We start from the raw sequence: 26,451 nt of genomic DNA, 5'->3' as shown, positions 1-26,451 counted from the left end.
GATTTGCATTAAAATTCTTCGAAATACAATGTTGTCTCACGACTGTTATATTTTCAGGATAAATTCTAAGAAAAAATTCTCTCCGTGTAGCTTTAAATTTATTCAAAATATGAATTTGAATCCTAGTGAGTTTAATTTTTCAGTCAGGTTATTAAATTTCAACCAAGTTATTAAATTAAAACAAATTTGATTTGCTTATTATACAAAATCCCTTCTTTGATTTGAATTTTCTTGAATCTTATAAAATATTTTCAACTTTCAATTACTGTATTGGCATAGAAACGTTTAAAAATTGCACAGTATTTGTAGAAACTGGAAGATGAGGAGACTTGAATGGAGGAGATTAGGAGGAGACAAAAGTTAAGTGTTCGTGTACACTTTTCTCTATCTGATGAAGCACCATCTAGTGTCGTCTAGTTTAAGTGAAAAAGCGATAGCAATTGCTTTTTCTATGAAAAATTGTGCAATTTCACTTGTCGAAATAAATACATTGCACGGGAATATTCTCTCTGTGACATGTTTTTAACTAAAATATATACCTTCAACAATTCATTCCTGCAATTTCTTTATTTTTATTTCTATATTAAATACTATTGATAATTTTTTTTTAAAGTACATTCATGATTTAAAGTATATTCATGATTTTCGTGATAGATCAACAAATTCACTTCTGTTCATTATCAAATATTTTTTACAATTTCCGATTTTTGACAACTTTACTTATATGGGACTCTTCCTTAGATATCTTTCAAAATTAAGATTTTATATAATTACTGTAATCAGTACATTTTGCCAAAAATTAAGGACACTTGAACATTGATAGGATATATATTTCTGTAGAATAAAGAGAAAAATAAAAACGTGCGGTAACAAAGAGTTAAAAAAAATTCTAGTTTCGAGTACATAATAATGAGACAGTCACTGGTTGTCTTCTTCCTCTTCAAGTTTTGTTTAATTTACTTTCAGTCTTATTACTTTCTATTTGATCCGCCCATTTGAGATCATATGGCTGTGTGGCTCAGAGAGGATATTGCGGTAACGCCTGACGCGTGATTGGACTCGTGCAATCAAGTTTGCAGTCAGGGATCCGCGTCGACTGGCTGAATATACACCAGGAAAGGAAATAATTGATGAATGTTTAACGAATGTTTTGTTTATTCGAGGATGAAGAGCAGAGACCGCGAGAAGGCAGACGAGTAACAGATTCGCGCACCGTTGAATGCGCGCCACTTCGCGAGTTAATGCGGATTAATGCGCCGAGTACGGACTTCCGATTCAAATATAATACGATACCACGAGCGCTACTAACCATATCGTATGTATCCTACATTCGTGAATGTATGCGCGTGAATAAAATATTTTTAGAAAGAAAGGCAGAGATTTACGAATAAAGCGAAAGCACGCAAGGGATTTTGCGTTCACTACGTCGAGAGAGAATATCACGATTCGCAGATGGGATCTAATGAAGAAATACGCCGGTATCATGGCGTTTATGTCGATAGGCATTTCGCACATGGTATTGATATCGACTTCTATTTTGGACTCACAACGCACATATATTTTTCGTATACTTGCTCGCTCCTAATCCATAACGTAGCTTTTGCGCATGATCTGTTAATCAATATTTGTACTACTTCGAATTGATACTTGTTTTTGAAATATTTGACTGAAATCACGATTGTACCACAAATTTATTATTCACTGAGAACATTATGGGATATAGATTTAATTACAATTTTCTGAGAAAAGAGAAAGAGAAATAAATATTAGGTAAACGAAATAAGCACGTTAAGCAGTTTATTAAGAATATTAAAAAAAAATAAAGATTTTAGTTAATATATAATGTTTTTTATGACGTTTTTAATAGAATTACATATTTAAAGGTTCGTAAATAATAGTTATTGAAAAAGAAAGAAGATACGTTAAACAATATCATGCAAAATAATATTTTACAATAAATCACATTTTTTCGCTGATGACATGTAAAACAGGTTCCCGGATTAAATAAATACATAGGAACTGAGAAAAAGATACTTGAAAATTTATTTGTGAGATATGTTTATTTTACTAAAATAAATTCTTATTCAAATACGGCGAAATAAAATTTTATTCTTAGCAATTAATAAACTATTTATTTTATTTCTTTTACAATTAATGAAATACATTTCATAGAAATGTATATTTTATCATCACAGTCAATTTTTTTTAACCAATAAATATCGAAAAAATGTCACATAAAACATTTGCTTGTAAATATTTCGACTTTTTTTTCGGTAAGGTCTAAAGATACGCAAGTCGTATAGATATAATGTACGCTCTAAAAAATTTTATTTTAATCAATCTGTAACAACTGTGCTTCCGAAATAAAATAAATTACAAATTATTTAATAACAGGCGATTGAGAGCATATATATCGCAGTTATTTTATACGTTTTGAACTTACTATTTATAGTATTTATTCTTTCAATCTTTAATCTTTCTTTTCCTATTTTACATTCAAATGTTTCGGCTCTTTTTACGCTATTAGTTATTATCCTGCTGTAAATTACTCGAACAGGTCGATGCAGAGAAATAAATAAGAATTGGAATAATGTTGCGAGATACAAAGCGAAATTCTCACTAATTAATGTACGATTACAGTGTGTAACAGCCAAACTAGATGACGGTCGCAACACTCTCAGAAAGGATTTCTAATATCGAGAAAAAAAAATTCTTGACGTACTTAATCTTAGCTCAACTGTATAAAATTATAACTCTATTAAGATTAAATCAATAATTTTTATTCTACTCCCTCGAATAAAATAAGATCAACATCTTGTCTTGAGACGAGTATAATACATATAAATTTAGGTTTATATATTCTTACATTTAGAATAAGTCTATCTAGTATTATATACGTGATGTTACAGCATCATGACAACGAAGCTTTCTTGGTGTAACGTGCTAAGTAAAAGACGTGGAATGAGAATTCGAGTTCTAAGCCCTCCCAGTTTTTTGTAGAAAATTAATGAAATCATCAAGAATCATAATAAAAACATCAAGAATATTTTATTTTAGATTTTTTATTTAAGAAGAAAATATTCTTTTCTAAAAAGTAAATATGATTAGTTCTATATCGATCTTATTTTGTTCTAAATCGAGGAATAATAGCATTGAATATAGAGAAAATAGGGATCCCCTTTAGAGATAGGCACCTAATATGAGATAACGGCGTTTCTGCTAAACTAATAAACGCTATCTATTGGTTCCATGAATTTGCTCTTGGATTGAAAACTATTTAATAGAAAATTCATTATTAGATGCTCCTAGTTTGTAAAATCCTTATTGTAAAACAAGATTTTAGAATTTGGATGTCTTTAAGTTTCATTGAGATGAGCATTTAAACTTTGTTAATTATTTAATAAACAAATATTTGGCAATAAATTCTTCATGTAGTGATAGAGTCAGGTTGAACTAATAGAAAAATACGGAATATGTTGAATTGTTTAATTACAGAAGTTAAATTTGATGTAAAACTATAAGGCAATCATAATATGAGATATTCAGGGTATTACTAATATGAAATAACCCATGTTTCTATGTTATAGTGAAAATCGTTGCTAAAATATAAATGTTATTGTACAATAATAAAAAAGACAATTGGAATAAATATCGAGTGGCTATATCTGCGATGCTTGATTCCAACTATCTGAAAATGAATTCTGGGTATAATCGGTATAATATAATATGTATCGCATGCTCATTTTTCATGTACGCTGGCTGTGTTTGTTTGTATTTTAGAAACGTTAAATAAAAGTTTTTTAATTGCAATACTGATATACTTTGCGTTTTACTATCGATTTCTCGGGGCATCTTATATTAGGAGCACAATTTTTTGACTTTGTGATTTGCTCACTTTTTACATTTTTTTAATTTAAAAAAAAATGAAATTTAAATGAAATTTAAATTAAATTTTATGTAACGTTATCTTAAAGCTTATTAAATTCCCTATTATTTTTTTAAATTCTGCCTATAGACTTCTAGCATTTACCTAAAATGAATTCGATATCTTATAATAGGAGCCTTTCTTCTAGAAATTTTTTTTGTGAGTGAATCTTCAAACGTTGAACTGAAGACGGTTAGAAATTAATCGTTGATGATTCAAAAAGAGCCGAAACGTCTGAATGTAATAAAATAAGAAAGGAAAAATTGTAATAAATAGTAAATTCAAAACGCACGAAGTACCGCAATACATATGTTCTCAATCGCTCGTTATTAAATAACTTGTAATTTATTTTATTTTTACAGTCATGCTTTACTACTATATTTATGTTACAGTTAAATTTACGTTAGTTATACTCTTATGAAACAGAAGAATGTAAAAACAATGAGTAAAGGTGAGTAAGAATCTTATTTTAGACCATACATGTGAGAACACAATCGATAAATTAGAAGCCTATACCAGTAGAAGCTAGATCTTTCATGCTTTTAAATAATTTCTATGTCAATTTATGTACTAAATATCTAGCTATTTATTTATTATTATTAAACTGCGCGTCGAAATGATTTATCGAACTTATAAACGCAATCAAACTACTAGATATAGTAATATCACAAATTAAATTAAGCAATTTAATAATTTGATGCTCAATCTAGTAAAAAATAATGAATTTTGAGACTTCTGGAGGAAAATATTTGAAAAATATTTTTGTTTTCCTTTCAGAACAAGATTTTTAAAAAGTTCTGCTATACACTTAGTCATTTAAAAATTAATTACGTCTAAAGCGAGTCTTAATTTCGTTTAACATGTAATAAGTTTAATATAAATGAGAGTCTTACATCTTCTTATGATTTACAGATCAATCCAATCGAGTTAATTCAATGCAGCTCTTATCGCAAATAGATGCAATCATCATGAAAGGCTTAAATACGCTAAAATAACGCGCACTTAGCGTGAGTCAGATCTGCTTGCTCATTTGTATTCGGTTATGTAATTTTGCTGAGGGATCATTTCCGCGAATTGAGCGAAATCTCTCTTATTGTAGAGGAAATTAATCGGTGGAATTATCAACGGCGCAGATCAGGGCACGTTGTCCATTCACTTCCTCTTTCCGCGGATAATTATGATTTCTTCTTATTCACACGGGAAGTGCGTAAAATAACGCATCGAAATACGGGCGTCCTTCTCATGCGCAGCCAACCGTATCGGACGTTATGAGACATCGGCGATTATCGAGTCACGTGATCAAAGAGCGATTTGTGAAGAAGAAGCGAGGGATAGGTCGTAACAGATAAAAACGCATCGGTTGCGCGATGTGAACATTCATTTCTGAATTATCGTTGGTGTTACGTAGATTTTGTGCTCAGAACTCAGGTAACGTCGCATCGCTTGGTAAACCGAGAAAAATCCTGTCGTAGTCATCTTCATAAATACTGAAAGTATTACAGCCAAAATTATTAAGTCTTATAAATTTCATAATTCTTAGTATGTAGGTCAAAATAAAAACAAAAAATTGCTCATTTTGTTTTCTTGTTATTAATTATGAAAAGAAAAAGTAATTCATCATTTTTTAGAAAACTAATTAAAAAGTACAGATGTGGATTTAACAATGTATGTCCATATAATTCTCATCGTTAATGTTAACATTTAATACCAACACGATGAAAATTATGTAGACATCATATTAAAGCCACGCGTATATTTTTTAGAGTGTATTAAGTAATTAGAGTGCACAGTATTTAATAATTTTGAACACGGCTGTATTTTATATAATTTTTCTTCATTTTAATTCGCGACTTCACCTTATTAAAAGTTTTTAATCTTTATTAACTCGCTAGTTTCTTCCCTATTTTTCTTATATATCATATTCTTAATTTGCCTCATTATTTTCATGATAACGTAAATTGCGTTTCGCTGTCACATCGTTAACAGAAGACATTTTGTATAATTTTTTTCATTACACACTTCAATCTTTACTCAGTTTCTCAATTAAATTATTATTAATTAGTTGATTTTTCAATTTCAACTTATTTGTCGCATTTTTTATTCGCATTATTATTATATAATATCATCGAAATGTCATCATTATTTTATGATGTCATCATATTACACAATAATGTTTCATAGTCTCGCATAACAGGTGACCAAAGTCGATCAAGGATGAAATCAATTATCGCCCTGCTGATGATTATTGCCGTCGTACTTTCGACGACGGTCGTGGCGGAGGATGATGAATACATTCACCTGCCAGGGAAAAACTGTGAGGACGCACCGTCTTGTCCCGATGGTAGACCTTGTGTGATGGCACTACCTCATTGTAATAGTGGCACTTGTGGCACGGATCCGGTACCGACATGTGGGCCAAAACCCTCAAAATCCTAAACTCATGAGCCAGAAGGGAGAACTTATACCGTATCTTCAGTTCTTTATGCTGCATTCTTTCGCTTGTTGTGATTAATAAAAAATATTGAAAATCGTTCATAGATAATCACTGGGCGCTTAAGCGGTCCTTGTATAGACGAATAAATATTATTGCACAATGTTAAACACAAAATAATATATGCTGTACGTAAATGATTATTTGTTTTAAGTATATTTCAAAAGTTCGTATCTCCGCAAGTCTATGTTAAGTTCATAACTAGCTTTAAATTGATTTAAAATTAATATAATTTTGAATCCTAATGAGTTTAATACTACAATCAGGTTATTAAATTGAAACAAATTCTATTTTTTTATATAAAGTCCCTCTTCTTCGATTAATTTTATAAAATATTTTAACTTTCAGTTACTGTACGAAGTATAACGTATCCAGAAAATTGAAACGTTTGAAAATTGCACAGCATTTGTAAAAACAGGAAGGTGAGGGGATTTTGATGTAGAAGGAGATAAAAGTTAAGTATTTAACGTATACTTTCCTTTATCATTTTGTGCGAAAAAGCGTTAATAATTGTGCTTTTTTTATAAAAAATTGTTCAACTTCACTTGTCGAAATAAATATACTTGCACGGAAATATTATGACACATGTTTTTAATTAAAATATAGACCTTCAACAGTTCATTCCTTTAATTCCTTTATTTTTACTTCTATATTAAATACTATTAATAATTTTTTTAAAAAAGTATATTTATAATTTTAGATAGTTCGAAAAATTCACTTTTATTCGTTATTTTTTTTTATAATTTACAATTTTTGACAATTTTACTTAAATGGAACTCTTCTTTAGATCCTCTAAAATAAAGATGTTATACATTTACTTTAATCATTTTACCGAAAATTAGAAACACTTGAATACTGTCAGAGTATATTTCTGTGCAATAAAGACAAACATAAAAACATAACGGTAACAAAGAATTTTAAAAAAGTTTTTAGTTTCGAATATATAATAATAAGTTTCTTCTAAAATTTGTAATAAATAATATTTTGAGATTATTATAAAAAATATTCTTTGTTAAGGATAACTATTACTTAAAAGAAAGAAAGTAAAGTAAATAATCATTTTTTAATAGAATGCTATTTTTCTGTGTGTATTGATGATATTCAGAAATATATTTAGAGATTGTTTGTTTAGAATTGTTTAAAAGGAGGTACTATAAATACTGTCGATACAAAATACTTGTATAATATTGAGCGTTTAGGAATCGTTTTATAAACCCTATACATTTAGGCAAATCCGATACAACTGGACTCTCACAAAGGAACGTTTCATGTGTTACCACGTGCCTCGCAATTTTCGCGATGTTTCATTCACGAAGGATCTTCTCGCTCGGTTAAGGTCAGGGGTGCGCAAGTGCGTGTGTCAGTCCAGTGCAAACAGGGAGACACGACGGCCGGAGTGTAATTCAAACAAAAAGCAATCAAGGATTCAATTACAAGGCCGGTCGGCCGTTGTGGCGGTTTGCAGTTTCATCGGCGAGTAAAGTCACGAGCAAGAGATTCGATTACCGAACTCGCCTTCGGACACACCGGACCATCCGCCAGCAATTAATTTAGATATAATTTTTATTTTTACTTTTCTTCTTTTGCAGGCGAGACGTCCGGAGCGTTTCGTACGAAGTACGTAAACGCGCGAAGTAATATTCACTTCGAAATGATGACTTCGAATCGAATCGATTGGCGAACCGCAAAAAATTCTGTCGTGATCATCTTCATTCATCCATAAAACGGAAATATTTTATGTAATTTTTGTTTTCATCATATTCGCGATTTTACTTAAAAATCCTTATTAATTCGCCGATCCAATTTCTTCCGTATCGTAGGTGTCACATTCTTCTTAATTCTCGTCGATATTTTCTGTGTAATAATGTAGATTGCGTCTGCGAAGTAACTTTCCGTGTTATTATAAAAAAAAAAAGCACGCGTGAGCCAGTTGCCAGAGGTATCGAGCAACAGAGATATAGTCCAACCTCCGTGGACTATATACCATTAACCTACATCGAAAAGAACCAGCTGCATACAAATGATAATGTCTTTATACTGCGCGTGGGTGAGATATACGGAAAAGAAGCGAGGCGAGAGAAAACGGGAGAGTGAACAGAAAAATGGAAGATGTGGGATATATTTTCGCGGTCCAGCGAGGCGATACCTCATTCTCGTTGATGCACAGCACAAGCCTCAAAGCTATTTCTAAATCGAAATACAATCGTGCGACTACGCGAAATACAATTCTTGCGCTTTTGCAGCGAAGCGTCCTTTGTGCCTACGTTTTTGAAAAGGCGCTGCTTTTCGAAGATCTGCGAAACTATCATGACATTCTATTGATATAAAAAAAAAAAAAATAGATGAGAGTTCCAGTAGCACTTTTCATACACAGAAAAAAAAACACAGCTGAAAACTTCACTGATTCAACGAATCTACAGTCGTAATATATAGACAGTCAATTTTTTATGTTAAAGTAGCAAAGTTAACAGCTGAATAACATTAGCGAATAACATTTGTTAAATCATTAAATCTTCTTAGATGTTGAATTCGCGCAGTAAGTTACAGGTTTGCTGTACCAATTAATTTTTTTCTCTGTAGTTCTACAGTTCTACTTAAAAATAAAAAAAAGTTCCATTTTTTTATGTAAAAAGCCTAAATATGAAAATTTGTGCTAATTTCGCGAATCTAGCATGACAATTTTCCTTTAAAGTACAAGGAAATGATAAATTATTAGCACTTTTAGCAATAATTCCCGATAGTTCTACCAAAGATCTACTATAATATATGTATTTTCTGCAAAACAGAATTCCAACAATTTCCAATTTTTATACATTTTATATGTAGAAAATGGCCCGACATTTTAAGAAAGTGTCGTGCTTATAGCACTTTTAGCGACAGTTTCTAGCAGAATTCACGCCATATTTTCATATTTGGTTTTTTCATATAAAAAAATGCAGAACTTTTTTTTATTTTTAAGTAGAACTGTAGAACTATATAAAAAGTGCTACTGGAACTGTCATTATTTTTTTTATATTAATAGAATGTCATGCTTCATTGATCTGTTTTTCGAAGAAGATTAAATCCGGTATAGTAACGTGATGCACATAAACTGCATAGGTTAATATTAATTAGGAATATAAATGAGATATTAACAATAACATTGATCCAAATAATGAACAGACTATAAGTATACAGAATGATAAAAAGTTTGATTACAATTTTTATTTATTTGTTTATCTAAATACCAAAAATAATCAACATTAAAAATAGCAACATTTTTATCCTTGACGTCAGTTTCAATTTCAACTAAATTATCAACTTGTGATAAGAAAGTAACGCGAGACATCCATCTGCGTTATAAAACTATCAATTTTTTTCTCTCTAAGTTGTTGTAAGATTTTATGCTTATAATATATTTTCTTCTCGATTTTTCCTTCAGATTTCTTAGAAGTTTTCCCCTGTTTGGCTTTCAGACATAAATTATTCTCGAGCGCATTCGATAAGCATCTGCGAAATTGCGCTGACGTCTATCGGCTTTACCGCGCGCAATGTCGTATAGACTTAGCCGGGTATTCGTTGGTGTCAATCAACTCATAAACGTTAACGATATGGTCCTCTCGGCTGAACTTTACGACGGTATGCGACCCGGCTGGCGGTTGCGATGTTCCTAGCAAATGCCTCAATTGTGCGCCCCACGGAACGTACCATGGAATGCAACGGTAGGCGTTTGCTGGTTTCATGGTTCGCGCGTGTTTTGCCAGCCACGCGTGAGCGAAGATCCATTACAGAAAACCAGGTTCCCTCGTCGTCGGTGCAATTTAGTGCGATCGCCACACGAGACGATGCAGCCGCGATCGTTTCCGCGATCGTGGCACGAAACCGCGGAGGTGTTTCGCGATTATTTCTCTTACCGCGCCCTTTTCCCATCGCGATTTACACCGTTCGAGAATCACTCGTTCGTTCGCCTCAAGAAAATTGATCCTCTCTAGTCGATCTTCGACAAGCAGCTCCACGTTCGCATATAATCTTCTTTTATGCACTCCATGTTTTAACCCATATGTTTTAATCCTCTGTTTGTAATCTGGATCTTTTTGACACAAGCAAAATTTCACACTCAAATTTCTCCGAAATAAAGGAAGACAAAGTTCCGGTTTCCTCTTTTAACACATCTTGTTAAAAAACCTATTTGGAATTATAATAAGTTTTTGTCGGAAAAAAAAAAAACAGATAAAACATGATTCTGTGCACCATTAATGATAAAAAATGTAAGAAACTACAGCAATAAATATATATACAAAACAGAGACTAGTTGTTACTTATTTCTCTTTTTTTTATTTAAAAAGAAAAATTTTTCCAGAACTTTACATTTACTAGTGTGTAATGTCCACAGTTAAAGATTAAATATTATGTCTAATTTTGGGATGAAAAATATGCTTTATATAAAACACAGCGCCAAGTTTATCTCGACAAAAATTTTATCTCTATGAAGATAAAATATAATAATGTTCTATTAATAGCGAAAACCATTTGAGAAAATGTAAAAATAACTTATCTGCGTTATAAAAATGCTTTCGATAATCTAGCTTTTGAAGCGTAATTTAACACTGCAAATATATATCTTTGAAAAAGATCCAGACTGCGTTTCCAGCTAGCGATAGCTTCACTTGAATCATTTTATCGGATATTACTTGGAAGTAATTTTCGCAGAAGTTCTCCTGCGGGAAAAAAAGAAGCAGCGGAAGTTTTCCGTCAGCCGTAACCATCATGAGATTAGCTCGAGAGAAATTTGTCGAAAAACCGAGGGTGTGCACAGAAATGCCAGGTCCGTGGAGACACCAATAAGAGGAAAGCTGCCCTAGGAAACACATCATAAATATTAGAAGCACGTGGAAGTGTGAAACAAAAGCTTAATCTGCTTTCGTATTACGCGGTAAAATTATACATGGTGATAAATTAGAAAAATCAACAGTCTTAAATCGTTCCTTTTTTAGCTTTTCAGATTTTTAAGAATTTTGAGAATTCATATAAATGATGACTGCGATTTTCGTAGACTCTTGCAATCTGTCAATTTTGCGAAAACGATTAATCGTATTGCTTACACTCAGAGAAAAACAGCAGTAGCAATTATTATAAAAGTGACAATGATCCGAGTTTTATGTGTAGAATTATTGTACATATACACATAAATGACTAACTGTGCAGGATAATTGGACTAAATGTTTCTGCTGCTTGTAGGTAATTACACAGTGAATTCAACAGATAGCGCTGTAAATCGTACAAGCTGTCCATTTAACTTGTTTGTATCAATTTATTGCTCAATTTATTCATTTTACTAGTAAAGCAAAATGCAATATCTCATTTACAAATGATGTAATATTTCGTTATAAGTAAGTAATTGCTTTCTACTGAATTGGAAAGAAAGTTCTTGTCGTTTTTTTTTTAAATTAAAATTGTACATATCTTCGTTAAAAATCAACAATTTAAATAAAAAAAAATTTTAAAACTTAAAATTTGTACTTTCAAAAGGTTATCGCTATATTTTTTTATAATTTCTGTGAGTTTGATAATTTTTACATACAGAAAATTACGAAAAAAATGAATTTTCTTCTCACTTTGTGCTTGTCATGTACCTAAAAAAATTTTCGACTGTCTGACGTGAAAGTTTGAAGTTTTCCTTACAAAATCTTTTTTTTTAAATGTTAATCTACGATTTTTTGTTACTGAGTTAAGTACTCGCGAGTAGACAGATTATATATTAAACTTTAAAAGACAGATTATATATTATTTTTCATTGAGTCGAACCTCTATAAAAGTAACTTGCCAGGATCGACCTCCGTAAAAGTAAACAAAGTAAACAAAGTAAACAAATGCGGAGGTTAAAACAAAAAACGGAGGTACAACTGTACATCGATTATTGTTTTATTATTTTTCAATAAAACTCTTTTCTAATTTAATTTTTATTAGATACGTAGAACACGTAGGGATGCTACGTCAATTTGTAGGGATGCTTTATACTTATGTTAAGGTTGAAAAATAATTTCTTTGTCTTTGACAGTAATTATTTTCTCACTTTTGTTGCAGTAAAACTGACATAGAATAGAATGCGAAGTCTTTTCAATTAATACGCAGGACAATCAATGAAAGAGATCCGCAAAATTCATTATTTGTGAAAAGGCAAAGCGCCATTGGATTTGTCCACTCTCATTATGACTGACGTGCAATTTATCGAGTAAAAGTTCTTTTGTGTTTCCGTTTGTATGACTGACGGCGGCGGCGCGATGATTTATCGTCGCCCGCGAGCTAGACTGTAAAACCGCGGAGATCTGAAAAGAGCAATGCCTGCCTGCCTGCCTGTCGTGTATCGACTTGCTGACAGATTTTCCTGACGGCATATGTCAGGACGTGACGTCATATAGTGAGTGCGAATGGAAAAAGTCGGCGTCACGCGATAAATCAGTTCCAAAAATCCCCCGTCCTCGCGACAGATACGAGAAGTGATATCAGATAACATCTTCAGAACGAGAAATTCAAGAAAGTTATCTTTCCCGACAAAGAGAAAGTTAAACAAGAGGATTTTGGATTTTTGTCCAAAAACGTATAAAAGAAATAATGTTTTTTTTTGTAGATTTTGACCTTCTGAATAAAAGGATAAAGTTATTAAAAAATTCGTTGAGGTTGAGGAACATTTCGAAAATTAACAACAAAAAAAATACTTTCTTATATTTATACTCTTTTGAGAAAAAGTTGGCTCTTTTTTAACAATTTCTTTCTGAAAATGATTTGACAGATTTTTTTTTTACAGGAATCCTCACTCACTGTATTCTACGCTGTTAATTGATATTCAATTTGAATTACTTTTCATCATTTTTGCACAGAGAGAATTTTGTTTTAAAATTTATCCCGAAAATAGTACTTGTAGTAAGTATAATACAATATTTTAAAGATTTTTACCATGCACTTCAGTAAAATTAATCAAACTTATTTTATACTTTGTAGTTTTATAAATGAATGAGAGAGATTTACATTAAAATTCTTGGAAAATACAATATTATCTCACGACTGTTATATTTTCAGGATAAACTCTAAGAAAAAATTCTCTCCGTGTAGGTCGCTACTGCTTCTATTCAATATTATTGTTAGCTTAATTAAAACAATGAAGTTAAACAATTTAACTCAAGAAAATTAAATTTGACTTAAAAGTTTGTTATTTAAGTGTATACGTTAATATGGGAAGTATATGTCATTTGTTTCGAAATTAACCACAGAAATAAATTGATTTACATTTCGACATGTGGAAGTTAAAAACAACAAAACATTATTTAACTCAAGAGTTGAGCTTCTTTTACTCCTTGATATTTAATAGTGTAATTCACTTTATTTCCTCTTCATTTTATTTTTACAGTACATCTTCTCTTTTCCACTTAACCTTTAGATATTGCGCCATTTATTCATCGTCTGTTACGTATACTGTTAGAAATGTAACCACGAGCTTCCTTTACATGTAAATGAAGCTCGTGGTTATGAATGAAATTAAAAGTAATGAATGATTTAATTGAAAATTAAGTTACAGTAATTACTTAAGTGTAATGAACGTATACATTAAATTTCATAAATTTTCATGAAAAATACATTAAATTTTATGTATATGTACACAAATATACTTTTTAGTTATAAATACATTAAACTTAATGAAATGTCATGAAATTAAGTTTTTAAATTGTGTAACTTAAAATTCAATGAAATTTAAGAACATTTCTAACAAGTAACAAGCGTAACTAGTTTTCTCCTAATTTCAATACAATTTGCTCTTAAAAAGTTTGCCTTAGAATTTCTAATAACCGTTTTATTTATCTATCTATCTATTTATTTACCTCCTCCGAAATTTATTCGAGGGACGTGAGTTATCGGATTCCTTTACGTGAACATTAATTTCCTAACGTAGATCTTGAGCTTCAACTGTGTTAAAGCATATAGATTTATCTCTGAATACAAATTCCTCCCTATCTTTTCTCTGGTCTTGCGTCCTTTCCTTCATCTACATCGTCTAAGGTCACTTCGGGGAAACTTACAGCATTTTGCACGTCCTTATTGGCCTCGACCTGTATGGGCACGGTCTTATCGGGTCGGCGATCATTGGGGCAGCAGAGCCACGACCTAGACCTGGTAAGACCCTTGGACTCTTCCTCCTCATCCTCAGGAATCTCCTCATCCTCCGACGCGCAGTGAACGTAGACGAGATCGTCGCGACGTAGCGGCGGCTCGAGAACGGTCTCCTTCGCGGCCAAGGTTGGCACGTGGCCGGTAAACATCTGCATTTGCATCGGATAACGCGGCGGTTGTGTGTGCTGCTGATGTTGCTGCTGCTGCTGCTGCTGTTGCTGCAGCTGCACGTGCTGCCGGTGCAGATGGTCCACGTAGTAGCGCGGCTCCGCCGAGCCATTGTTTACGGCTACCGCGAAACCCGCCACGTTGAATTCCGAGAGCTGCGAGCTGCTGGCGACTCAGTACGCTCCTCAGGAAGGCATCTTTCGCCGTTCCGCGCGATGTAATCTCAGATCGATCGCGATCGAGACACCGTCGCGGATCGTCGCTCGCACCGATCGATCGAATGGTCGCCACTGCCGCCGCTGGCTGTCTTCTTCCTCTTCCTCCTCAAGTTTCGTTTAATTTACTTTCTTATTACTTCCTATCTGATCCACCCATCTGAGATCACACGGCTGTGTCGAAGAGGATGTTGCGGTAATGCCTGACGCGCGCGATTGGACTCGTGCAATCAAGTTTGCAGCCAGGGATCCGCGCCGACTGGCTGGATATAAACCAGGAAAGGAAATACTCTATGAATGTTTAACGAATGCTTTGTTTATCCGAGACCGCGAGAAGGCAGACAAGTAACGGATCCGCGCGCCGTTGGATGCACGTCGCTTCGCGAGTTAATACGGATTAATACGCCGAGTACGAACGTCCGATTCAAGTGTAATGCGATATCATCCGAGCGCTATTAACCGTACTGTATGATGTATTTTACATTCGCAGATGTACGCGCGTGAATTAAATATTTTTGGACGGGGAGAAAGGCAGAGGTTTATGAATAAAGCGACACGCAAGGGATTTTGCGTTCACCACGTCGAGAGAGAGTCATGATTCGCGGATTCGCGGAATCTGATGGAGAAATACGCCGGTATCACACCGACGGGTATGTCGATGCTAGGCATTTCGCACATGGTATTGATCGACTTCTATTTTGGACTCGCAACACACATACATTTTTCGTATACTTGCTCGCTCCTAGTCCACAATGCGGCTTTTGCGCATGGTCTAACAATGTTTGCTGGCGTTCGTGCATTCGAATCGATATTTGTTTTCGAAATACTTGACTGAAATCACGATTGCGCAATAGCCGATTCGCCAACTGAATATCTGAATAATCGTTAGAAAAATTCAGGTGCACTATTAAATATCTTTTATTTTTATTTAAAAAATACTCGCCAGGGGGTTAGCTGGAAAAATCCAATAAGCGAAAAAATTATGGTACATACCGCATTTTATTGTCTCGCATTTTATCCAATGGAATGAACTGGCAAAAATTCTAAAAATAACTAATATATAATATTAAAAAAATATATTTTATATGCTTTACGTAAAAAGATACTTTTATCTTAGATAATAAATCATATTAATAAATCATATTAATTATTAAAAAAAGACGAAACAAATCAATATTAGAAAAAACTAATAGTAAAATATTTTATAATAAAATCTCTTTTACATTCAAATTAATATGTCATTTTTTTAATAAAAATTTTAGATATATATACACATATAAATGTTACTAAATTTTATGTTAATTTTTAATTTAATGTAATGAATTTAATTAAAAATAATAGTATTACAAAATAAAAAATTTGATTCAAAGATTTAAAAAAACCTAGCCATTCGAAATAACTTCAGAAATAATAAAATAATTTCAGAATATAAATTTGCGGCAAAGCAAGCGCGAAATACCGCCGCAAATTCTCGTTGTTGCGAGTTTCCTTTTTTCCGCGCCGCTTAACGAGCTCGCTGTGACGTTCGTTAATTATTTATTAGTTCGTCCGCAAAACCATAAAATAACGTTTCGCGGATCGGATTATTTTCCGGGAATTAAAATTCGCCACGTAAACTGATCGAGCACCAAGCCCGCCCTAAATATCTAAAATATTCAGCGCATTTAAAACGCTCCGCGCATCGCTCGTGTGCCATTAAAGCTTAAATGTGATTTATCTATCGCTCGCCGTGAATACATTTCCGCAACGGGCGCGCCATCGATCGATATGTCAACTTTTTTCCTTCTTTCAGTTTACAGGACCATCGCGTCGACGTGACCGGTTTATGTTACATCTTTCTCTTCGAGCGATACTGGGCCAACGAGAAAACATTCCTATACTATACATTCCTATACTATAGGAGATGTCAGGGACGATGACGAACGAAGACGCGAGAAGTTTCGAAAACAACCCCTTTTTGCTCGGCTGCGGCAACCCAATTTCGTTGTTACATCTCGTGGCGTAACTCGCGAAAATTTCGTTACATCTCGTGGCGTAACTCGCGAAAATTTCCTCGGGACGATCGATCGTCGCGGCGCGATGTAAATCTCTCGGATGCAAAAATGTATCTACATAAACCAGGGCGTAAATTCCCGCCCGCGCCGAGCATTTTCCGCTAGCGGCGTGGATGGATTGCGATTAGCGGCGCTGGATGAGGTGCTCGATAAAACTGGCTAAATAACGAGTACATGCGGGCTAACGACGGCTGGGATCGTCTATCTAAAGTAGATACGGAAACTCCGCCCTTAATATCAAGCTCCAAGAAATGCACCGTGTCGGGAGTGAGCGTCGCGGGTTCGATTAACTCCTTCACGCTCGAACCCATTAAACTCGAGTAGATTCCTGACTTATGAAGTAAACAACGCTGCTTTTGCATCAAACTCGTCAGCTATCATGAATGAAGAATGTATCTTTCGGAAAATTGATCTATTTTATGTATATATATATATATATATATATATATTATTTTTTTTTTCTCTCTCGTATAAAGCGTGGATTTAACGAATAAAAAAAACCTGTTGAATTCCAAAAATACGCGCACGGAAAAAGCAAATGAAATATGCAACTCGGAAAGGTGTGTGGGCGTCGAATATATGGTCTCGTTAAAAAATACCGACGAGAGAAACGAGAATTTAATAAATCATCCGCTGCCCACGGTGGTTGTTTGTCCTCGCCGACGCCCACGAAGATTCACGAAGCGTTATGCGTAGTTGAGTTTGTACATAGCTTTAAGTGAAAAAAATCATCAAAATCCTTGGTCTAGAAACTCTTTAATTATTATTTAACTATTCAGGCCCACGTTACGCGAGATGGAAACCGTAAGGTGTGCAACACCCCGACAAAACAAGAGCGGGCTTCCCGATCATTAATTCGGTGCTGCGGTTCGCATTGCGCATGTTTTGGTTCGTACCTTGTTAAATCGGACGATGAACCTGGGAATAAATAGAGAATGAATTTTTGTTATTCATAGCCGATTCTTATTTAAGATTATCCTAAGTACAATTTCACGTTATAAAGTTAGAGAAAAAGATAGCAGCAGCTATATAGGTATGACAACTATATAAATTTTATGTGTAGAATTAATGTACACGGAAAGAATTTCTTTTTAAATTTTTTCTTAATAACATTGTATTTCAAAGAATTTTATATAAGTCTTTCTCATTCATTAATAAAACTACAATAAAATGTAAAATAAGTTTGATTAATTTTACTGAAGTGCATGAACATCTTTATATTGTATTGTATTATATTTTTAAGATAAATTTTAAGAGAAAATTCTGTCCGTATATAACTGAATAAATTATTTTATTTTATAATTGTACAATAACTAAACTATAATATTTTATACAATCTTTAATGTTATAAATCACACTCAATGAAAAACATAATGGCGATTATATAGACAACTACAAGTTTTATATTATGCAGAATTAATGTACATAATTAAAATGTAATCATTTAATAAATTCGAGTGTAATCACAGAATCATATTAGCATCTTAAAATATTTTATTTTGAGACAATCTTAAGAAATAAGAATGGACTATGAATTTAGATTTCTCGAAAGAAAGGAAAAAAGAGAAAATAATGAATTGATAATTTATGTATAACAATTCATAACAAATCATACACATAAATAGAAGATGATAGGAAACACAAAATAATAGGAAGATGTGTTTAACAGGCGATAAGAGAAAATTTTCTCACGAGAATATCGAGATTACGAAGGAATAAGGAAGAAGAGAGGCTGGAGTGGATGATACGTGTCCTCGGTAGACATGTTCTTATCGTAACTCAACGCTGAGTCAAAAATAGTCGGCGTTGCGCGACAATGAAATTCCGGAATTCCGTGGCGCGTAAACGAGTCGCGGACTCACCGCTCTTATCAGTCGTGCGTTAATTAAACGAGTTAATTACTCGAGGTGGCACGTTGAGAGAACCGCGCGAATTTAGGAGAACGGACCGATATGCGGCAATGTTCGCTAAGCGAACATTAATTGCGGGCGATCAACGGTATCGCAGATGCAAGTGCGCATAGAGTACAGTTTTAATAAACTCATAGTGAATGCATCAACCCGTTGAAGTTGTAACTGGCTGTAGAAGATGATTTAATTTAATGACGCATACATTTATTTCTCGAAATTAAGAAAGATATATAGAAGTTCGGCTGAATAAAAAATTAAATGTATCTTTGATGATTCATTGTATATATTCATAGGCGTCGGTTCTTATTCCGAAATCATCGCAGATTCAAAGGAGATGTCACTGAGAGAAGTGTATCTGTAATAATTGCATGATAAAATAATTATGGCTACAAATTTCAGCTTTATAGTTATTACTTTTAAGATGATTAATTAAAGACGATATTAATTAGTTATAAGAAGATTTCTGTGATTATAACTCGTTAAAATTTAATGAGCAAACATTTAAAAAGATTGTTAATATCAATGTAAGCAGTAAATATTATGTTTTTAAAGAAAAATTCTACGTTCAATGAATCAATTGCGAATTTTGGAAGGATATTTAAAAATGTTTTATAACTGTTATATTATATAACAGTGTTATAATCAATTGTTATATTTAAAATTGTCTTAAAAGGTCATGAAATAACCAGTCAGCTGTATTAACATCTTAAGACAGTCTTAAAATAAGATTCGATCAAGAATACCTATATATAAATTCTAATTATGGATTAGCAAATTTTATTTTATGTAAAATTTCTTTAATGTAAAATTATTTATATGAATAAAATATTAAAATTCATATTGTTTTAACTTATACAATGTAATAATGTACTAAATACGATCTACTATAAAAGTATCATAATTTTAAGAAATTATTAAAGAATTACAATAACATTCCATTTCTTTTTTAAATATCAGCAATGATTGAGAAAGTGATTTTACATTACAATAATTATAAAAAAATTAAAGAATGTAGAAAATTTCTATAATTTATTAATATATCTATATGTATTTATAAAATACTTAATTTTGAAAGTTAATCCATAATTACGACTTGATTCATAATTGATACTTCAAGACGTTAATAATAGTAATAATAATAATAATAATAATAATAATAATAATAATAATAATAATAATAATAGTACTAATAATGTAGTTATAATAATATAATTCGTAATAATATTGGGTTATTCGGAAAGTTCGTGCCGCAAAAGATTTAATAAATGTATACTAAAATTAAATCTTCTGCGTTTCAATTTTCCTTCAAAATCGGCACGAACTTTTCGGACAACCCAATAATTATAGAGGACTTCTACCAGGTTATTATAATAAACAAGCTTTAAAGATGTAAACATTAATTATTCCTTTATTATTCTTTTTCTATCATTTCGACCGTATTTAGTCTTCTTCAGCTGTGTTTAAAAATAAATAAAAACCCTTAACAATAATTATAAGAACATATTAAAACCTTATAAATTAATTTCGGTGACGGTATACAAAAGTATTAATCGGATCAACTCATCCACAATATGCGTTACTAATACTCAACCATGTTATACTTTCAAATTCTAAAACGTATATAAAATGTAGTTCCAAACCAATTCTTCGGTTACCAACGAAAAAAGGTAGTCAAAGTGATCAGAAAAGACAGTCTAGTCATAAGTACAATGGTAACAATATTTCCAGATAAAATGTTTATATGTTTCGAACATACAACCTAATAATGATCTGGTAGAAGCCCCTATATTTTATTGTGAAATTTATACGAGCGGTTTATTTTTTTATCTAATATTTTTATCGTAATTAATATATATAATTATAGGTATTTATAATTATATTTAAAAAATACAGTTGGCACAAAAAATTACTATAAATTATAGTTAAATTATGCATTTTTTTTCTCTCGCGTAAACCATCTCGGAGATTAACGGAAAGGCAAGACGCACGTATAATCACCGCACGATTCACGAATGCTAGTCGCAAGGGTTATGCAAAGAGGCGGCGACGGGTGGGTATTACATGAATAATTAGTGCACGGCGTATATGTTATGTGCGTGCGTGCACGCGGATGAATCCGCGCGTGCGAATCGTCATGGGACGACGACCCGACGTGACGACTGCATCGCCGGGTGCTGTCGGCAATTAAGCACCGTACTGGCGAGTAACGCGCGTCATTCGGCCGGCACGCGTTTATTAATAATTAATGTCGCAAAAAGCGTGAGTAATTAAGGAACGATGTACGCGTTCGAGAACGGCTGGACCACAAAAATAATTTCTATGTGTCGCTCGCACAAATCCGAGATAAACGCGAATAGCATAATTAACGGGCGATCTGTCTACCGAATTTAAGTACATATATTGCTCGAATTTCAACGAAAGCGACGCGAATATGACTTTCTTTCTCCTTTCTCCCTTTTGCGTAAAGCGAATAAAGCCATTGCTATAAAACAAGTATAATCGATTTAAATATACGAGCGTACACCATTGCACGCTTATCGCATCGCTTAAGTGGTCCTTTCTTAAGCGAGGCTTAACAAGTGCCTTTCTTTAATTGCATGGCGCTCGACGTGGTTCTGAGGCCTCTTTTCCAAACAGTGCACGAACTGCAAAAAGCCCATCAAAGAGTTAAGAAGGAGAAGGAGGATCCCCTTTCTCCTCCTGGATTTCATTGGATCTCTCAATTTCCGTCTCTCCCGTAGCGCACCTTTGTAGCTTCTTTTTTCAAAAGAAACAAGAAGATGAAGAAGAGCACGAAGAGAGAATTCTCTCTCTTTTCCTCTCCTATATCTATCTCTCTCTCAAGGACGGGAACGCGGAAGGGATGGCACCTTGCACGGAAACTAGTTTGTTAAACTCGTTACTGATCCCTGAAATCACCGTCTGGCGACGTTCGATTTTATTTTTAGTAGCGCGTTTATCTATGGACTTTTGGGGCTGGAATCTTAGGACGCCAAAGCGTCACAGATTTAAAAAAATAGAGAAATTGGGTTATTTAAACAAGCGTTCTGTAGTGTGAGCTTGTAAATCATCGGAATGATAGATAGCAACTGTCGTTAACGTGAAGTTGCTGCCTTCTTAATAAGATAATAAAGAAGATTAATGACATGCTTAACATACCTATTTCACCTATTTGTCACCAACAAAACTATTAATAGTAGTATTTCATTAGCATTCATATTTACTCTCTAAATCTGAATCACTGGATAATCACTGATATCAGTATGCCACTGGTAATCAGTGAATGAAATGTGAGATCCCTAATCTAGTTAATCTTTATTGTTTGCTCTAACTAACCTTGTTTTAGTGTAAATTCAATGAATATGATATTAGAAGATTGAAATTAACGTACAAATATTTTAGTTATATAACGTTCCAACATTCTTCCTCTTTTAGTTGAATTTCGCTGATTATCAATGCAAAGTATGCTGGTAAGTAATTAGTGACTATCCACTATTTCAGATTTAGAGAGTATGAATCTAATCAGAAGTATGGAAAAAAAATGATATTTATTAGGAAGAAGGTCCTTACGAAAAAAATACTATCGAACACGCGAAAAAAACTATTGGAAATCATTGGAAAGCCATTCAAGTATACTTTTGTACATCATTCCTAATAGTTTTTTGAACAATGAAGGAGCATAAAAGCCAACGCAAAGTGACAGTGCAATAAATATATTAATTTACTTTACATATATCTTGATAAACGTTTCAACCATATATCTGGTCATCCTCAGTATCGCAAATCACACATATTAACCGCTACTTACAAAATTGTCAAAATATTTAACATAACTGTCCATCATCAAAAGATTCTTCTTTCTCTTTCTCTTATATCTATTATCTTTCTATTATAATACAACGTCGTTAAAAATTATTAATAATTAATTTGAAATTCCACCAGCATCTCAGACCCTCACAGGATTCCAAAATTCTGTGAGTCGAACAGAAACACCAATGGATAAATTATATCGTATTACATATTAAAATCGCTAACAAGCTTTCAAAAATATATGTATCGTCAGAAACACAAATGGATAAACCGCAAAGTGTCGTATATTAAAATATCTGACAAGACCTTAAAAAAGATATGTATAGTCCTGACTATAAAGTAAATCAATATATTTATTGCATTATCATTCTGCATTGGCTTTTGTGGCTTCTTCATTATTCAAATTTGATTTGGCCGGAAGCCGTTTAAAGAATGTCTAATAGTTTTTGAATTCAATAGCATTTTTCCATAAGGGAGGGAAGAAGCTAGATTGAAGAGAACTTAATTGAAGATCACAGGTTTTTCAGGCAAATTTTAAAAGCAGCTTTGATCTTATTTTCCCGAGAAAAGAAACGAAGAGTCGCGTCGATCCAAAAATTCTATCTATGATAGTGTATAGGGCAAAAGTCGCATTCACGGTCGATTATTAATGGCACGTGCGATCAATTTAACGGCGCAATCACGTTCACGTGAGCGTCGGGTGTCGCGAGGTCAAGGTACACGGTATTACGGATTCGCGAAACGCGTCACGAACATGTCCCGACGAAGGCAATTTACAGGGTTGCAAACGAGACTATTTCGAATAAGGACAGAGTCGATTGCTCTACGTTGATCAAAGGGTCGGGAACGCGAGGAAAATACAAGGGAAGGTCTCAAGGGTTCTGTATATGTTGTATATAGGGAATAGACAAAATAATATAATCACCTGGCGAATACACTATTTTATTCTTAATAAGAGATTGGCCTATCATTTGCTTTTCTATCCTTTTTGGAATAATCATACAATGCTTAAATAGTTTCCAATAAAATGTTGTATTATTCTTTTAGTAGAGCATCTTATTTATTCTATTTTCCAATATTGCCCTCTGTTCTCCAAAATTTTAAGATCTTTCCTGGCCAACGCCTGTTTTGTATATTGAATTATTTGTAAAAAACGGAGTGAGAAATACATTTCCTCCTCTATCTTTTAAACAATTATAAGATGTTTTGTTAAAAATGATATAATCTCTCTAAATCTGAATCAGTGGATAGTCACTAATTATTCAGTGGCATACTTGACACTGGATAATCAGTGAAGTTCAACTAAAAAAGGAAGAATGTTTGAGCATTATAATTAAAACTACTGTATATAATTAAAAATACTGATATTTGAATGTTAATTCCAATCTTATCCAATATCATATTCATTGAATTTATGCACTAAAACAAGATTAGTTAGATAATATAACAAAGATTAATATAACAAAGACAGGGATTTTACATTTTATTCACTAATTACCAATGACATACTTGGCACTGATATCAATGATTCAGATTTAGAGAGATATAATATTGTAATAATTGCTACATTATTCAAACATGCATTATTCTATTTTAACATAGTGTCAGCTTCTATTGGCTTCTTTTATTATACGATTTATTTCTTTAGAGCCTCGTAATAATATTTTACATCCATTATTTTATTCTAGCAAGGATAGAATCACATTAAAGACAAATAGGTCAATTTCTTATTAATAAAACAAATAGCTGATATATTTTTCAGGTGTCCACGTAGTTTTGTCTATCTACTTGTGTGTATATATTTATGAAATATAACTCTCTTCGAGTTAGGAACTGTAATCAGTTACAACAATTCTTCCTCATCGATTTCCGCCGGTGGAATTCCAGCTCCGGAGCGTCATTGGCGTACGTAGCGAATGGCGATACGTGAGTTTACAACGTAATTTATTAGGGTGATTGGATACCCGGGAATCGGCGATGCGTAACCGTAGGATCGAGCCATTATATCGCGTAAGAGGCAGGTCTATCGCGATGGAGCGCTCATCGCGGGCGTAAATGTGTCACCGTACACACATTGCTCGGCAACGTGCGGTAAAAACAAGAGCCCTTATCTAACGATCTGGTGCAGCTGATGCGCATGCACGTACGTTGAATTGCGTTTTATCGCGACCGCGACCGCGATACCTTTCCCGGGATATCTCTCCCAAGAAAGTCGTTACGACGACGATTATCAGACGTATCGTGATAACGGAGCAATAATACATAGTACAACAATATTTAATATTAATAGACGTCTCGTTTATTACAGCGCGCTGCTTCGGATTTCCGATTGCCAGACATTGGGCTATTAAAATCCGACGAGCATCTCAGTCGCGCAATAGGTGGCAATACGCCTGAAATTGGTCGGCGCGTTCAGGAGACGGATGGCACGTCCTGAGCTGATCGATGCCGGAATAATGACGAGAACGGAGAGGAAGAAAGGAAGGAAGGAAGGAAGGAAGGAAGGAAAAGAGTTTCGGGGGTTTGGCGACGCACAGTAGGCCGGTCGATCGCCTTTCTCTCGAATATCCTAACCGAGGTCCTATTCTAAGCGAACGAGTGCACGGATCGGACGGCGCCGACCGGCCGACGACGGCGTGTATTCGCGCGGATTTAATGGAAGTTAAATGAATCGAATTGTTCCTCATCCCCGCCGGGCTCTCGCGAGTCCGACTCTCAAGCTCTTTGGCGGCGCGCCAGCTGAAGCTCCCGCTCGAAAGAGGAAAACGCGCGCGACGTGGAAAAGCGAACGCGAGAGTCGCGAGCGATGTATCAGAGAGACAAGCTTATTCCCGAGGTGAACCGCGATGGCTGTTTTTCTTTTTTTTTCCTTTTGTCGCCATGAGCTGATCTCAATTATGGTGCGGAGGGACGGGCTTTAAAACAAGAAGTACCAAGATTTCTTATTCATTAAAAGAGGATTAAATGAATAAATTATTATGAAAATAAAAATGTAATAAAAAATCAAATATTTCATTAGTGTAAAAAGTAGTGAAAAGTCAAACAACTTAAAAATTCCATCCTTTTCACAAAAGGTATAATACAAAAATGTAATAGTGATTTAAAAAAATAGAAGCGCTCGTATTTTCAGTATCTTTAAAGCCAGTGTTTAATGCTGCGCATTAGAGATTGAAGGTTGAGAATTGGAGATCAGGATTTAACTAATTAGAACGAAATAAATTAAAATTGAAATCATCTGATTGATCAAATTCTAATTCCCATCTTCAATTCGCAATCCTCAATCTCCAATTTCTGATACGGACTTGGGGTAAAATGGTACAATTCTGAACGAAATAAGATTTGAATCCAATTTTCAAAGGTCAAGTTTTTTTCCTGTTTGATATCCTTCAGTATCCTCCACACAATAAGAATGTTACCAAACTTCGACATCGAAAATTGGATTCAAATTTTATTTCGTTCAGAAATATATCATATTCGAAATTGTTCCATCTTATTCTAAAGCCCGTGTCACATTACATATTAGAGATTAAGTATTACGAAATGAAGATTAAATTCAACCAATTAGAATGAAACACACATTAAAATTAAAATTATCTAATTATTCATAAGTTCTAATTCTCAATTCGTAATCCTTAATCTCGAATATTTGATCTAGTAGGTACTTAAGCCCGTGTCACACTACGCATTATAGATTGAGGACTGCAAATCGGAAATTAAAATTGAATCATTTAAAACA

The 26,451-nt window shown here is 33.5% G+C and overlaps 1 protein-coding gene across 1 annotated transcript; it reads left to right on the top strand.

Annotated features, from left to right (window-relative positions):
• The first annotated feature begins 6,139 nt into the window (after positions 1 to 6,139).
• Positions 6,140 to 6,361, top strand: LOC105620497. The gene has a single exon (XM_012201990.1). The coding sequence runs from the start codon at positions 6,140 to 6,142 to the stop codon at positions 6,359 to 6,361; it is 222 nt and encodes a 73-aa protein (XP_012057380.1).
• The last annotated feature ends 20,090 nt before the right edge of the window (positions 6,362 to 26,451 follow it).

Source organism: Atta cephalotes (genome assembly GCF_000143395.1).
Source record: "Atta cephalotes unplaced genomic scaffold scaffold00027, whole genome shotgun sequence".
Classification (NCBI taxonomy): Eukaryota; Metazoa; Arthropoda; class Insecta; order Hymenoptera; family Formicidae; genus Atta; species Atta cephalotes.
This window is presented reverse-complemented; position numbering and strand designations above follow the sequence as displayed.

Excerpts from the sequence above, each read along its gene's own strand:
- LOC105620497 (XM_012201990.1), top strand. The coding sequence starts at position 6,140 with ATGAAATCAATTATCGCCCTGCTGATGATTATTGCCGTCGTACTTTCG.